Source organism: Echinops telfairi, unplaced genomic scaffold, assembly GCF_000313985.2.
Source record: "Echinops telfairi isolate 266 unplaced genomic scaffold, ASM31398v2 ScPeMD7_23;HRSCAF=83, whole genome shotgun sequence".
Classification (NCBI taxonomy): Eukaryota; Metazoa; Chordata; class Mammalia; order Afrosoricida; family Tenrecidae; genus Echinops; species Echinops telfairi.
The window spans coordinates 6885222-6901525 of NW_022103920.1; the positions used below are offsets into that span (position 1 = coordinate 6885222).

At 56.5% G+C, this 16304-nt stretch overlaps 1 protein-coding gene across 1 annotated transcript in view; it reads left to right on the forward strand.

The window, feature by feature from the left end:
* HIPK2 (homeodomain interacting protein kinase 2) overlaps window positions 1-15608 on the forward strand; it is a 109822-nt gene extending 94214 nt beyond the window's left edge. The window contains exons 13-17 of the mRNA XM_013007565.2: window positions 2512-2691; window positions 5978-6262; window positions 9811-10064; window positions 14364-14521; window positions 15066-15608. Of these exons, the coding sequence (XP_012863019.2) occupies window positions 2512-2691; window positions 5978-6262; window positions 9811-10064; window positions 14364-14521; window positions 15066-15533 (1345 nt within the window). The 3' untranslated portion in view covers window positions 15534-15608. The remainder of the gene's footprint in view (window positions 1-2511; window positions 2692-5977; window positions 6263-9810; window positions 10065-14363; window positions 14522-15065) is intronic.
* Window positions 15609-16304: the final 696 nt, after the last annotated feature.

The following is a 16304-nucleotide window of genomic DNA, read 5'->3' on the forward strand; positions in this document are numbered from 1 at the left end:
CCTCACCTACCACCTGTCCTCACCTACCACCTGTTCTCACTTCCCACCTATCCTCACCTGTCCTCACCTCCCACCTGCCCTCATCTCCCACTTATCCTCACCTGTCCTCACCACCCACCTGCCCTCACCTCCCACCTGCCTTCACCTCCCACCTGCCTTCACCTCCTACCTGTCCTCACCTCCCACCTGCCCTCACCTCTCACCTGTCCTCACCTACCACCTGTCCTCACCTACCACCTGTTCTCACCTCCCAGCTGCCCTCACCTCCCACCTATCCTCACCTGTCCTCACCTCCCACCTGCCCTCATCTCCCACCTTTCCTCACCTGTCCTCACCACCCACCTGCCCTCACTTCCCACCTGTCCTCACCTCCCACCTGTCCTCACCTCATGGCTGTTATCATGTCTGACAAAGAGGAGCCGCAACCAGCCAGTCAACCCCAGAGCAGCAAGCCCTCTGTCAGTGGAGAAGTAGCCATCATGAAGTCAGCACGCCATCACTGTGGAAGCTTCTAGGGCCCACCCTCGTGTCCCCAGTCTCTAGCTGAAGCTCCATTGAGTTTTTCCTCTCCCCTTTCCCAATTTGAAGAAAGAGGCTTCCCTAATTGTTCACGATTCAAAAGAAGCATTTAATTTCATTATGTGTCCAATGGGCTTGAAAGGCAGCAAATTAATCACCATTATTAATAATATTTCCATAGTTAGGCAAACAAGCCTCCACACTCTAGACAATCCACATGATGAAAACTTTTGAGACGAAGCCCATTTTTACGTTAAGGGTGGCTGGCGTGTCTCAACATGTGTCTGGTTGTCATTAAGTCTGATGTGATAACCGAGCACATGCGCAGCCCTGCCCACCCAACCTTCAGTTCCTCTCTCATTGTTCATTCTCCGAGCATGTGGCGACCTGGCGCCTGCACTACGCCCGCCTCGGCTCCCTGCTGGCCACCGAGCTAATGCTGCCGAAACACCAGGGGAGCCCTGGTGTGCCGTGGGCTAAGCCTCGGGCTGTTCACAGAGAGGGTGGACGTTCAAATCCATCAGCTGCTTCACGGGAGACAGCCGAGGCTGTCTGCTTCTGCGGAGATTCACAGAAACCCTGGGGCAGTCTACCCTGTCCTGCAGGGTCCCTCTGAGTCAGAATGGACTCCACAGCTTTGGGTAGAATTATGCCAAAAACCTGGGCCAGGCACCACGATTTGTTCTTCCACACCAACTGCACTTTTCCTCACTGACATGATACCTCTGAGGGGCTGGCGCGATCCACAGAAACCAGACTAGAAGACAGCTGTCGCCATTCAGTGCGCTTCCGGCCTTTAAGACTGAGAGGGAGACCAGCTGAGAACCTACCACCAGGAATAGAGAACCCCCGTGTTCCTGTTTGGCTTGTTTTTGACTTTTTATTGTGCATTAGGAGAAAGTTGACAGAGCAAATTGGTTTTCTTTCTTTTCTTTTTTTACGCACATCAGTTTCCTAATCAGCGTTCCTACACCTTTTGTTTTAACCCATCCACTGCAATCCACCCCTTGTCTTTTCCCAGCCCTCTGAACTTTGTCCTTGGGCAAAGGCCACCCTTTGGGTCTTAATTGGTTGATGGTTCAAACACAGGTGAGTCCCCTTCCGGACCCGAAGAGTGACTACGGGTCATAGTTGTTGGGGGTCCCACCAGGCTCTGTCCAACAAGTAAGCCTGTTGGTCTCCCGTATGATTCTAGTTTTTGGCCAACCCCCACCCCCGCCCACCCCAGTCCAGGACTTTCTACCATGATTCCTTTCAGAGCAGTTGGCAGTGGTAGCTGGACAGCCTCTAGACCAGCGGTTCTCAACCTGTGGGTCGTGACCCCTGGGGGGTGGTGTCGAACAACCCTTTCACAGGGATCACCCGATTCATAGCAGTAGCAAAATGACAGTGATGAAGTAGCAACGGAAATAATTTGATGGTTGGGGTCACCACCACATGAGGAAATGTGTGGAAGGGTGGTGGCATGAGGGCGGTGGGGAACCACTGCCCTAGATCTTTGGGTCTCAGGGTTATAGAGACGGATGCCCGTGGGGCTGACATCCGTGGGTCCGTGGGTCCGTGGGTCCTTCAGTTTTCATCACTTCTTCCTCTGGACCCTCCGGTCTCTCCCTGGAGACCAGCGGTTGCACCTTAGACAGCCACTCGGGAGCAGTTAAGACCCCCGTTGCGCCGACTCCCTGGAGGAGGATGGGGACACTGTCTGGGTGGGCTGTGTCATGGCGGTTGACTTTGGTGTTCCCCTTCAGCTGGCCTCCTTCCGCTCGAAGTGGGTGGGCTCCTCCTCACACGCCATTCAGCCCCCCCCACACACACATTCCCATCTGAGCCATTTTCCCTCATGAACTCAGCCCCCTTGAGTACAGGAGGCAGCCCCCTGCCAGAGGTGTGTGCTGACCCCTCAGCTTTTAGTGGGGAAGGGAGGTTTCTCTTATAAAGGCCCTAAGCCTGTGTGAAACCAGTAAGACACCTCTTTTCCCATCTCCCTTCTAGGAACACCCATGCCCATGGCAGCCATTACAATCCCATCATGCAGCAGCCTGCCCTGCTGACAGGCCACATGACGCTCCCCGCAGCCCAGCCCTTGAACGTGGGTGTGGCTCACGTGATGCGGCAGCAGCCCACCAGCACCACCTCCTCCAGGAAGAGTAAGCAGCACCAATCAGCAGCAAGGTAGGTCGGGTGTGGATTGGGAGAGCGAGGAAGAAAAGCCTGGTGATCTCCTCCTGGGAATCAGCCCAGGAAAACCAGAGGGTTCCGGACAGAAGGAGGCTGACGGGAGCTCCCTAGAGGCTCAGGTCCAACATACGTGAGACACACAGTAACATTTGCTCTTCATGTTCTCACCGAGTTTCAACGAATAGAGTCAGATAACATGCCCTCCACCACCTGGGTGTAGAATGTTTGCTCCAGCTTAGGACATTCCCTCATGCTCTGTCCCAGCCAGACCTTCCCCACGCACTTGGGACATGTCGTCAGGAGACACCAGTCCCTGGAGAAGGACATCGTGCTTGGAGGAGATGCCTGGACTTAGGATAGGCTTCTCAGAACCACGGTGGGGAAGGTGCAGAACCAGGCAATGTCCTGTTCCGTGGTACACAAGGGTCGCTGTTGTACCTAGCAACCACAACACGGGGCTCAAAGTGTGCACTGGACATAGGGCCACTGTGAGGCACAGCCACCTGTGCTTTGGGTCTCGGGCTACTCCCCTGGCAGAAGCAGGCAGGACTTCTGCACACAGAGAGCCCCAGGGTTTTCATGTTTTCCAAGTGGGCTGAGCGGTCCCCAGGGACTGGCAGGACAGGCCTGGCCCCAGGGAGGCCTCAGGCCCCCCTTGAAGGACATGTTCTGCCCTCATCTGGGTAGTGCCCACCCCTGAGGATGAAGGAGCTCTCCCCACTCAAATCCCCCTGGGAAACCATCTCACCGAAGCCGCTCTCGAGAAGACAAGGTGCCGCCTTTGAAAGCTGAGGTTAGACATTTCACTCACGTAACCCAGAGCCCTCACCGTTCCCGCCCAGCCAGCCTCGTCTCTGTGATTCCTTGCGAAGCTGGCATCGGCCAGGCTGTGTCCCAGGAGTCCACTCACACAGCCGTCTGGAAAAGGCAGAACCAGGGGCCAGAGGCTGGCCTCCCACAGGGCCCTGAGTGGGATGGATGGGGCGGGTGGCCGACTGTGATGTGCTGTGAGAGAATGTTCTAGAACTGGGGCTGGCACACTACAGCTTCAAGCCATCCTCAGCTCTTTCCATATGCTCCCGTGGCTCGGAAGTAAACTGAGAATTTGTAAAGGGGATCATTCAGGTAATGGGAAGAAAAAATATATATACATGTATGGCTCTCGAGTAATGTTGTGAGGGAGAAGGTTGGCTGTTCCGTCTCAAAGGTTTGCTGGCCCCTGCTCTGGAATGTAGAATATGACTATATCACAAGTTGCGGGTGGAGGGGTGTTACCTGGCTCTTCTATTTGTTAAAACTCAGTGAAGACTTAGTCAAAGTGAATTCTGCCTATGTGAAGTATGCTTCAATGAACCTGACTAAGGAGCCCAGGTAGCATAGCGGTTAGGGTTGCATTGCTAACCAAAGTTCAGACCCACCCAGCCGCTCCTTGGGAGAAAGGCCTGACCATCTACCCCATAAAGACTTCAGTGTAGGGAGCCCTGTGGGGCAGCCCTTCAATGTCTGATAGAATCACACGCGCCGGAATCAACCGCCAGCACTCAACCACAGCAAACCTGTGGTCAGGATCCAGGTAGTGTGGGCTCACGCTCTCCCCCTAATGGCTTACTTGATAGACCACTGCCACAGACTGAGGGGCTACGGGAGCAGTTCTGCCCTCCCCGTTGGGAGCCACAGACTCCCAGGCTTTGAGGGGTGCCTCCTGGTACCCTACATCCTTGTCGGAACCAAGCCTGCCTTGACCATTCTCGCTCTGACATGAACCCAGGAGTTGTCGCCCCTCAAGGTACGCCGTAGCGGGTTTGGGTTTGGGGTTTGGCCATCTCATCGGTGAAGGTTTAAGAGTCTGCATTCCGTTCTACGTTGGTACTGGCTTCTACCTGGGTAGAGCCTGCCGCGGTCGGCAAGAAGAGGGTGGGGAAAGAAGGAGGTCTTTCTAAAGTTACCACAGAAAGAACGGCGACTGATCAGGAATTCCCAGCCCACCGAGATCGAGGCCTCTCAGGCCTGCCTTTGCCCAGCTTTCCGCCACCTTCCGAGCTCCGGTCCCGCCCCCTTGAGGCCCCTGCACCCATGTGCAGAAGATCCTCCAGTTTTAATTTTTCTCACACACATCCTAATGGTCTGCCTTCATGGCCTGTTCTCTGACAAGAGGAAGGAAGCCCAGCGTCCGGGTGACCATGTTTAGATCCTGTAGTCCAGGGGTCAGCACACTTTTGAGGCAGAAGAGCCCCCTATTGTCCCTCACAGCAATTTTTAAGTTCTTTGGGAGCCAAAATGTATTTTGATAAAACAAGTAGAATCGCCATTATCTGAATCCTATCTTTAAAGTGTCTCCAATTTTACTCCAGAACCACTTGCACGAACCACAGGAACCATATATAATCAGTGAGCTGCACTTTGCCCACCCTGCTTTAGTCACAAGCTCCCAAGCCTAACTGGCCCCTCTGGATCATTCCAGAGTCCCCCACCCCTCACCCTCCTCCCAGGAGATGGTATCACCCACTTTGAGAAACACTGCTTTAGACCAAGACACTGTACAGAATAGTGTTCTGGCTAAATAAACCATTAGCAAGGAAACCAAAGTTATCATTATGTGGCAGATACCACTTCCCCCACCACACCCCAGAACCAGGAAATCCAGTGTGTGTGTGTGTGTGTGTGTTGGGGGAGGCTGTGGACTCTGAGCCATGACCAGGCCCAGCTGGGAAGGAGGACCTGGACCCCGGCGAGAATGGGCCGCAGGGCAGACCCGGTGGAAGGTCTCACTGTTAGGGCCACAGGAGCTTGGGAGCAGAATGTCACCTCCTTGAGGGAGACCCGGGGTTCGTCCCAGTTAGTGCACTTTCCGTGCCGCTGCCGCCTGTCTGTCCGTGGAGGCCTGTGTGTGGCTGTCGTGCTGGCCCCGGTCAGGGTAGACCGGGAAGAAAGGCCTGACAGTATGCCCCTCTGAAAACCAGCCCATGAAAACCCCACGGGTCACAGAGGGCTGGTCCACAGCCGAGCACGGGGCAGCACAGCACCAGGCAGCGTTTCCCTCCTTGGCACACCGAGCTGCTGCGTGACTTTGGGCCTGCTGGGTGGGAGCCAGCCAGCCACAGCGATGGCACCCTCTTCCCCAGGAAGCCCATGGGGCCCTAGGCTCAGCCCCTCACGTGCCGCAGGGCCTGGTGCTCCCTCCATGCCGGGCCCTGGCGTCACCACTGTGGCCCTGGCGTCACCACTGTGGCCCGGATCCTGGGCTGGCCGCCCTCTGAGTGTCACGCCTTGGCTGTTCCAGGAACAACGTGTCTGCCTGCGAGGTGACCTCCTCTCAGGCCGTCGGCTCCCCGCAACGCTCCAAGCGCGTGAAGGAGAACACGCCGCCGCGCTGCGCCATGGTCCACAACAGCCCGGCCTGCGGCTCCGCGGTCACCTGCGGGTGGGCCGACGCGGCCTCCAGCAGCACCCGGGAGCGGCAGCGGCAGACTATCGTCATCCCCGACACCCCCAGCCCCACGGTCAGCGTCATCACCATCAGCAGCGACACGGACGAGGAGGAGGAGCAGAAGCACGCCCCCACCAGGTGAGAGCACGCCTTGCCCCAGCGTGGAGGTGGGGTGCTGGTCCCCCTGCCACCACCTGGGCCATTTCCCTCCCCAGACACCATCCTGACCCCTCACTCTGCCTAAGGTGACTCAGGGGGTGCCGATCAGGTGTTTCCATCACACTGGTCGACAGCAAGTAGACTCCCAGTTGCTTGTTGGCACCGTCAGAATCAGGTGCACGGGATATCAGGTCCCTGTGCCCATGCGCTGAATGCTCCCCGCCTCGGCTGACACTGCTGGGCTCCCTCAGAACATGTCGTAACTGGCCCGTTCATCAGAAACCCTCCTGGGGGTGATCAATCCAACTCTTTGACCACCCGTGGACGCTCCCTCCAGAGGCCTCCGAATCCACCCTATCCCCCTTGTCCCCCAGAAAGAGGGGAGAGTACTTGTGTTTGCCCAATGAGGAACCCTGGGGTGCAGCCAAAGTACGTGGTGCTCAGTGACCCAGTGTTGGAACCTAAGTTCCTGTCCCCGGGAGCAGTCACCCCCCTCCCCACACTCCCCCCACTCACCCCCTGCACCAACTGGCTAAGTAGGGGTCCTCAAACTATGGCCCTCGGGCCACATTCAGCCTGCCGAGGACATTTATCCGGCCCTCCCGGTCTTTTTGCCCTGTTTTGTTTTTTACTTCAAAATAAAGTATGCGCAGTGTGCGTAGGAATTTGTTCATAGTTTTTTTTTTAACTATAGTCCGGCCCTCCCATGGGTCTGAGGGACATTGAACTGGCCCCCTGTTTAAAAAGTTTGAGGACCCCCGAGCTAAGGTCTTGAGACCCGGGATGCCTGCCCCTGGGCCGGGGGATCGAGCCCCAGCCTGTGACCCTGTGGGCGTGTGCTTACCTCATCCCTGAGGCAGTGTCACGGAGCCCTTGGCTGGGCAGGAAATCCCCACCCTTGGAATCATTGCAAAACATACAGCTGTCCAGTGAGTAGCCAGTCCCCTGAGGAATGAGCCCTGAAAACCCTGTGGCTCGCAATTCTATTTGACACCTGTAGGGGTGAGTCCACGCGCTATCACCTGGTGGCGGGTCCGGGGGACTAGTTAGACCAGGATGTGAAGCCAAAAAGGAGGCACTGCAGATTCAGACCACAGAGGAACCAAGGTGGGTCCTCCCGTGAGATACCATGATGATGTTTTCTGGAAGGATCAAAGGGCTAGTCCGATGTTTAGGCATCCAGAAACCAGGAACATGTACTTGGGTCTGGTTGACGCTACTGTATTTATAGAAAAGCCACCGTGTGACCGCGGTCGCATGATGCTGGGCTCATTTTAGGAAGGGAGGAAACTACGGTAGCTCGTGTTCAGAGATCAGGATTATCCTCACATGAAATGTCGTGAAGATCGCTGGCCCCGCCACAGTACCGCAGGATACTGGGAATGACAGGAGTTCCATAAGTACGACAGGCTGGTCCCTGTCCTCGGAGGTCTGCAGGGCCGGAAGCAAAAGAAGGCGCAGACAAATCATGGCAGTACAGAGCCCCACCAGCTGCAGAAAAACCAGCCAAGTTCTGTAAGGACTCAGGGAAGAAATGGCTTCAGGAAACAGCAGGGTGGAGGGAGCGCTTTACGGCCAAAAACATGGGCAGGTGTGAACCAACAGCAGAGGACCGTGAGAGAGAGGCCAAGCCACAGAGGTGGGCAAGTGGGATCAGGCCGGCGGAGCAGGTGCTCATCAAAGAGAAAGCAAGAAGCCAGGGAGATGGGTCCAAAAGGGGCAGAGGTGATAGAGAGGGCTCCCCTCAGATGGAATGAGCCCCCAAGTGCAGCCATAGGGAGCTAGGGACAGCTCTAGACTGCTCCAGTTCTAGCAGAACACTGCGCTCTCCTCCTTCCCAGTGAGCATCTCCATCCCCACCTTATGTGTGCCGACCTCGGCTCCTGCCAAGTCCCTGCAATTCTGGCTTCCAGTGCGAGCCCTGTCCACTGCCTGAAACACCATGAGTTTCCCGAAGGTGACTCCCGTTGTGGCTAGAGAATTGGCCTGCAGACGGAAAGCAAACTATACTTTGGCTACAGCGAAGAGAGCAGCATTCTCGGGGGCCCTCAGAATTAAGTAGTAGGGCTGATCTGATGTAAATATTTATCGGGGATTTTGATTCGAGGACCCTTGAACTTGCTGAACAAGCCGGGTCCCTCTCTACTTGAGATGGCAGAGTGGACAGCCCCATGCCCCGTCGTGACGGGAAGCCCGGGGTTCGTGAAGGGGCCTATCGCAGGTAGTTCTGGCTGTCAGAAAGGATTTGTTTATGTTGAGTGGAGGCCTCACTCCATTTTCCAGAAAGGTCCTGGGTAGTGGGTACTGTCTGAGTCTACATTTTCCCCAAGAGGAACCGAGTCACTGAGAGAGGACATGTCTTGTTCTCAGCCACCTCGGCTCGTGCTGAAGGCAGATTTACCACGGGGGTGGGTGAATTCCACTCTGAGCCAAAGGGACCTCTTCTGCAGCCCCCGAGAATGTCCATCCTAGATATGACCTGCCAGGCAGAACCCAGAAAACCTCACAGTGGTGGCGCCAGGGCCTCCAAGAGGGCGCCCTGCCCAAGCCCCTCAGTCACCAGGCCATAGCCAGCCTCGCTCAGGGCAGTGCCCCTGCTTAGCCTAACACTGCCTTTTGGTGGAGCTCCAGAACTTCCCCTGGGGGCCCTGTCACTTCCGTGTGACCTTGGGCAGGCAGCCGTGCAGCCACTGCGCCCCTATGAGAAGTTCTAGAAATAGGGCTGCCTTCCAGTGGGACGGCAGCAGACCATGTGTCCTCAGCAGTCAATCTTCCCTAAAAATAAATGATCAATGCATGAAAACACATTAATAAGGTCCATTTTTAGAACTTCACCCGGTAACCCAGTGCGTCCAATTGTCATCCTCCTACCAGCCTCTCGGGGCTTGGGGACGGACAGGACAGCTTCCAGAGACACCACGCCGCCCACCCTGCTACTGTGAGCAGCCCAGGGCAGGGCGGAAGCACCCCCGCCTGGCCCAGACCATGGCTGCACCTTTGCCCACGCATCCTGCAGAGATGGTACAGGGTGTAGACCCAGCACAAACGCTTCCTCAGACCTTACTGGCTCCCCACTAAGACCTGTCTCCCTCCTCAGAACCTGCCATTCCTCAAAAGCCGCCTCCCTCCCCAGACCTGTCTTTTCCCTCTTTAGACCTTCCCACCTCCCGCCTCAGACCTTACCTTCCCCCCCAACCCCTGCGGCCTGTCCTGGGTCCCCCTAGAAACCCCGTGCCCTTTCTGCATGTCACAGGCCCCAGGCTAAGCTCACGGTTTCCTCTTCAGTAGGTTGGCCCCCTAGACCAGGTCGCCAGTTCCCAGGCTCCTGCTGCCTACCGTGCACCACCACCCCACACACCTTTACTAGATGCCCATACCAGTGGCCCTGGGCTCACTGCACGCCTGCACTCTGGGTGGCTCCCTGGGGCTCAGCTCCCACCAGTCCTCCATGGGCACCTGGCAATGGCTGGGCTGGGGAGCCTCTGCCTGAGCGGCGCCCACCTCCCTCTGCACCCCTGTCCTTCCAGCAGCGCCTCCAAGCAGAGGAAGAACATCATCAGCTGTGTCACGGTCCACGACTCCCCCTACTCCGACTCCTCCACCAACAACAGCCCCTACTCCGCGGGGGTGCAGCAGCGGGCCGGCCATGGCAGCAGCCACGCCTTCGACAGCAAGGGTGGCCTGGACGGCCACTGCCCCGGCAACCCCAGGACCATCATCGTGCCCCCTCTGAAGACCCAGGCCAGCGAGGTGCTGGTGGAGTGTGACAGCCTCGCGCCAGGTAATGGGGGAGGGCAGCCTCTCGGGGATGGGGCGCTGTGTCCTGCTGGCCACAGAGCAACAGATGCATTAGCATCCTCGCGAGTCCATCACGCTTGTGGTCAAGTAGAACTGTGCTCCTCGGGGTTTAAGTGGCTACTTTTCAGAGCCCTGGTGGCATAGTGGTTACGTGCCGGGCTGCTCACCTCGAGGTGAGGAGTTCAAAGCCACCCGTTGCTCCCTGTGGGGGAAATGAGGTGTTGTACTCCTGTAAAGAGTCGCAGTCTCAGAAACCCCCAGTGGCAGCTCTGCCCTGTTTGCTAGGGTTACCATGCATCAGATCGGCTCGGCGGCAGTGAGTCTGATGGTTTTGTTTTTCAGAAGTTGATTGACAAACCTGTCCTTCAAAGCGCCACGCATGTTAACCTGTGAACCCCTGCTGCCATTGAGTCACGTCCAACTCGGTGGCCCTGTAGGAGGCGGTAGAACGGGCGAGGCTGTAGTTTCTCTCATAAGCAGACTGTCACCTCTTCCTCCCTCAGAGCTAGTGGGTCCGAGCCACCCGTCTTTGCTGCTTAACCACTGCACCACCAGGGTGCCTCATTTCATTCTATCTGGAGTTAAATCTTAAAAACCACCCAGATGGCCAAGAAACACAAGGGACATTCAGACAAATACTAAGAATTACAGAAGTTACTCCCAGTAAAAGCCAGCCTGGAGGTGCAGTGGTTAAACCACTCGCTGCAAACAAACAGGTCAGCGGTTCAAACCCACCAGTCACTCCGTGGGGGAAAGCAGTGGCGCCCACTTCTGCAAAGATATTCAGCTGTGAAAACCCAAGGGGGTGGCTACGAGTGGCAGCCGACTCCATGACAGGGTTTCCCTTGAGCACCTGTGTGCTACTGTCCGTGAAGAGATTCCTGGTGACTCCGGGGCCCCAAAACTCACTATGCCCTGAGCACAGTACCGCCCCAAGCTGGCAGCTGCCCTTCACAACAGTGGTTCTCAACATTCCTAATGCTGCAACCCTTTAAAACAGTTCCTCATGTGCTGGAGACCCTCCCCAACCCTAAAATTATTTCTGTAGATTTGCTACTGTTATGAATTGAGCAGCCCCTGTGGAAGGGTCGTTCGACCCCCAAAGGGGTCACGACACACAAGTTGAGAACCGCTGCTTTAGAGGGCTGCGGGTCCCTGTGCCGGCCCATGGAGCCAGGAATGGCAGCATGCCAGGGACCGTGGCCTCCCTCATGACTACACTCCGGAGGAAGACTGCCTGTCCATCCTTTCTCCCGCCGCCCCCCCCCCCCCAACCTTCTGTGGTCTCGGGTCAGGGAGAGTCCCTGAGGACAGCACATGGAGCCTTCCCAGGTCTCCAAGAGCCTCCTCCAGACAGCACCCGAATGGAGTTACTGGGAGGGTGTGGGATGGGGTGCAAGCCCAACAAGGGAACCAGCTGGGACTAAGCCCTGGTGCTCCTGGCACACTGCCTTCCCCATGTGACTCCCAGAGTCCCCTGCTTAAAGACTATCCCTCCTGGGAGCCCTGCCTCAGCCAGGAAGCGGGTAAGGACAGCCAAGAGTCCATGTTGGGAGTCCTGAACATGTGCTGAGCACCACAGGGGACCTGCTTTGGACGTCCTGGCCAGCTCTCAGCAGCCTCAGGCCCTGCCTGTGTGTCTCCTCTTGTGCACCCCGACACTAAGCACCTTCCATACAGGCCTTGAGTTGGGACTCTTCTCAGGGGCAGCGGGTGGCCTTTTCCACAGTCCTTGCATTATTCATCCGGACCTGCCTTTATCTGTGCTCTGGAGGGAGCTCTTCCACTTCTGGAGAGCACCCTGTGTGCAGCCGCACCCACCCCTGCAGGGTGTCCTTGCCAGTAGGCACCCTGCCCCTTGAGCCCCAGTCCCACCATGCTGGGAGGCAGCCAGCACAGATGGCTCTTCATGGGAGCCAGCAAGGATGGCTGGTTCCCCGTCAGTACCCTTACCCTGTTCCTGGTGCCTCCGGGAGCTCTTGGACTCTTGTTCATGAAGACTGTTCCCACTCCCTGCTTTGTCATCACTGTGTCTCTGACATTGGTGGGACACAAGGCTCAGGGACTCACCAAATACCAATCGAAAGGTGTCAACAAGCTGAGGAAGGCCCGGAAACACTGACTCATCCATGCCAATAAATTTGGAAGATGGCTACAGAAAAGCACGTGGCAATATGGATCTCATTGCTGATGTCAGATGAATCTTGGCTGAAAGCAGAGAATACCAGAAAGATGGTGACTTGTGTTCTATTGACTATGCAAAGGCATTTGACTGTGTGGACCTGTGTTAGTCCTGGTAGACTAGAGAAACAAATTCACAGACACGCATATGTGTGTAAGAAAGAGCTTTATATGCAAGAGCAATTGAACATTGAGAAAACAGCCCAGATCAAGTCCTTAAGTCCGATATTAGCCCTTATGCCGGATCTCAATCTATAAATTCCTCTTCAAACACATACAATGACTCCGAATGCCGGAAGAACACAGGCCAGTGGGTGGAAAGTCGTGGGGATCCAGTGGCAGTGGAGGCGTCTCAGCGCTGGCAAGGGTCTCCACATAGTAGCTCCTTTAGTTCGAGGGCTCTGACTGTATCAATCTAGCTCCACCAGGCTGGTCCTCAGTAATGTCTCCCAGGGAGTGAGCATGTGTCCCATCTCCAGTGAGCTATTTATCTCCTTAGCACCTCCACATGAGGTCATCAAGCTGCAACCTGACTGACAGGCTAAACTCCACCCCTTCGCTCTTAAGTCTCAAATTGGCAACAGATGCTGTAACTACCACAGGACCATAACAAACTATGAATTACCTTGAGAAGAATGGGAATTCTGGAACACTTCACTATGTTCGTTCAGAACTTGTACCTGGATCAAGAGACAGTCATGCGAATAGAACGAGAGAATACTGCATGGTTTAAAATCAGGAAAGGTGTGCACCAGGGTTGTAGCCTCTCACCATACTTATTCAGTCTGTATGCAGAGCAAATCATCAGAGAAGCTGGATTAAAAGAAGAACGAAGCATCAGGATTCGAGGAAGACTTACTAACAACCAGTCGTGTGCAGATGACATAGCCGTACTTTCTGAAAGCGTGGACGATTTGAAGCACTTGCTGATGAAAACCGAGCATTGCAAAACTCCATGCGAAGAAAACCCAAACCCTCCCAGTTGGACTGGTAGACAATAGCATAACAAATGGAGGAAAGATCCACGTGGTCGGGGTTTCATTTTGCTTGGATCCACAGCCCACGTTCTTGGAAGCCACACGCAAGAAATCAAATGACGCACTGCGTTAAGGGAATCAGCTGCATGAGACCATTTTAAAAGTACTGAAGAACAAAGAAGTCATTTTGAAAAGTGTGCCTGGCCCCGGCGATGGGAGTTCCAGTCACCTCCGGTACATGGCAGTGGAAGAATGAATACGGAGACCACAGGAAATCCAGGGCAGTGCAATGGCAGTGTGGTGACAAATGAGAGCGTGCCATGGACCACCAGGAGAACAAATCCATCTTAGAAGAACCACAGCTGGAATGCTGCTTAGAAGCCAGAATGGTGAGACTTTGTCTCGGGTATTTTAGACAGGTCATCGTGCTGGGTCAAGTAGACCGATGAAGAAGAGGAAGCCCATCAAGGAGATGGACTGACACGGTGGCTTCAACAGTGGGGTCCAACATAAGGACCGTGGTGAGGCTGGCACAGGACTGGGCAGTGTCCCACTCTGTTGTACACAGAGTCGCTGTGAGCTCACTTGATGGCACCTAACACCAACGATGCTTCTCTGAGTCTCAGCTGATAGCCCCACCCCACCCCTCACCCTACCCTAGGTGAGGCCCTGAAGAGGCACAAAGGACATGCCTTCTACCCTCTGCTACTCAGATTGTCCATGAAACTCATCAGGCAGTGGAGGAAAGTTAAGTCCAAAGCAGGCCTGGGCCCTGCTTTGACCTCCAGGAGTACTCTGTCCTGTCCTAGGTAGCAGGAGTGGCCCCTCCCAGGGGGCTACTTGGGGCCTAGTCTCTGGCTGTGACCCAAGCCACCTCCCTAACCCTCGCCCATTTCCCTCTGCTCCATCCCACCCTCGGGGACTCAGATAGCCTCAAGGCCCATGACATGCCCAGAGCCCTGTTGCCAGTGTGGCACCAAGCAAGGCACCAAGGCCCCAGGCCCCAGGGAGCTGGCCTCAAATGTGCTTGTTCCACAAGCCCACAGACTCTCTACTGGGCATCTTGTCCCGTGTCCCTCCCACCCCCACCCAACTAACCAGTGGCCTTCTCCCTCTCCCAACAGTCAGCGCTGGCCACCACTCATCCTTCTACAAGTCCAAGTCCTCCAGCAACGTGACCTCCACCAGCGGCCACACTTCAGGGACCTCGTCTGGAGCCATTACCTACAGGCAGCCACGGCCAGGACCACACTTCCAGCAGCAGCCTCTGAATCTCAGCCAGGTGAGTTTCCCCCCACCCCCTGTCCCAAGGGAAGCCAGGCGGAGAGCAAAACCCAAGTGGTTCAAAACATGGCACCCTGGTGCCAGAGCTTAAAAATGGGGAAGAGGGTGGCCAGGGTGTTGGGGGAGGGGCTGTCCCCATCCAGCTGACCCGGGCACAGGTTGACTGCCACTTTGACAGGAGGGAGGCCCCAGTAAAGGAGCTAAGCCGGCAGGGCTGCTGTGCAGGCTGGGAGGGTCTGGGCCCTGCCCCTGGGTGGTCACTGGAGGCTGCATCGGTGTGGCTGGCTTGCCTGGGAGTTTTGTTTGCTGTGGGATTTTTTGAGGGGGCGCGGGTATCTTAGAAGTGCATGCAGCTAAGGGTTCAAGTCTGCCATCAGCAGGCCCCCTTAAGTGAAGGTCCCCTTGGCTCAGGGCGGCGAACTGTGTACCTGAGGGGATTCTGCCACTGCCTGGCCCAGACATTGTCCCCACTGACAGGAGCAGGCAGCGTGGGTGTAGTTCTATGCACTCCCCCTCACGCACCCCCTCTCTGCCTCCTGCAGGCCCAGCAGCACATCAGCGCGGACCGCACAGGGAGCCACCGCAGGCAGCAGGCCTATATCGCCCCCACGATGGCCCAAGCCCCCTACTCCTTCCCACACAATAGCCCCAGCCACGGCGCCGTTCACCCCCACCTGGCCGCCGCGGCCGCTGCCCACCTCCCAGCCCAGCCTCACCTGTACACGTACACGGCCCCCGCAGCCCTGGGCTCAACCGGCACAGTGGCCCACCTGGTGGCCTCCCAGGGCTCAGCCCGCCACCCTGTGCAGCACACCGCCTACCCCGCCAGCATCGTCCACCAGGTGCCCGTGAGCATGGGCCCGCGGGTGCTGCCCTCGCCCACCCTCCACCCGAGTCAGTACCCTGCCCAGTTCGCCCACCAGACCTACATCAGCGCCTCGCCAGCCTCCACCGTCTACACTGGATACCCACTGAGCCCCGCCAAGGTCAACCAGTACCCTTACCTATAAACGCTGGGGAGGGGGCGGCCAGCGGCCGGGGGGGCAATGCATACTGAAGACCCTGCCACACAGACGCTGCAGGGCAGGGGCAGGGTATGGGGAGGGCGGGCGGGCAGACGGAAACGTGAACCAGGAAGGAAGTGACTCGTGGTGGAGGAGAGACGTTTTAAAAAGAGGGGATTCAGGTGGGAGGGGGAGATCTATGCTTTTTATTTTAAAAAGGAAGAAAGAAGAAAAAGAAAAGCGTCAAGCGTCGGTAAGGAGCACACCCAACTCAGCCCACTCTGCACCCAGCGGGCACAGAGACCAGGAGTGCTGCGGAAGATTCCGGAAGCAGGGGGGAGGGGGGAGAAGGGCGGGTCCCAGGATCTGCAGAACTTTAATCTATGAACTTCTCAAAGACTATTTTCTTAGGGCAGCAGGTGACATTGGAAGCGTTTGCTGCCAGGGACGCCGGCTGTGGAGATCCAATAGGTTTTTAATGAATTCAACGTAAGCATTAGGGATTTTTCCAGAACTCGGAGTGCCAGGCTGAGGCCTGGAGAGGCTGATGTTTGGGGAAGGGGTGGGGTTGGCGGGGAGGGAGGTCTGAGAGGCGGCAGGAGAGACGTCTGGCTTCGGGGTGGAGAGCCCCGGAGAGGGGCCGGCTGGCTCTGGACAAATCCCTAAGCAATGTGATTCCTGAAAACGTGGCGAGGTTGCGTTCCTTTCTTCCAAGGGTTCGGTTCTTGTTGGTGCGACCCCCTAGTGGCGCAGCGGAGGGCTGGCGGTCGTCCCCGG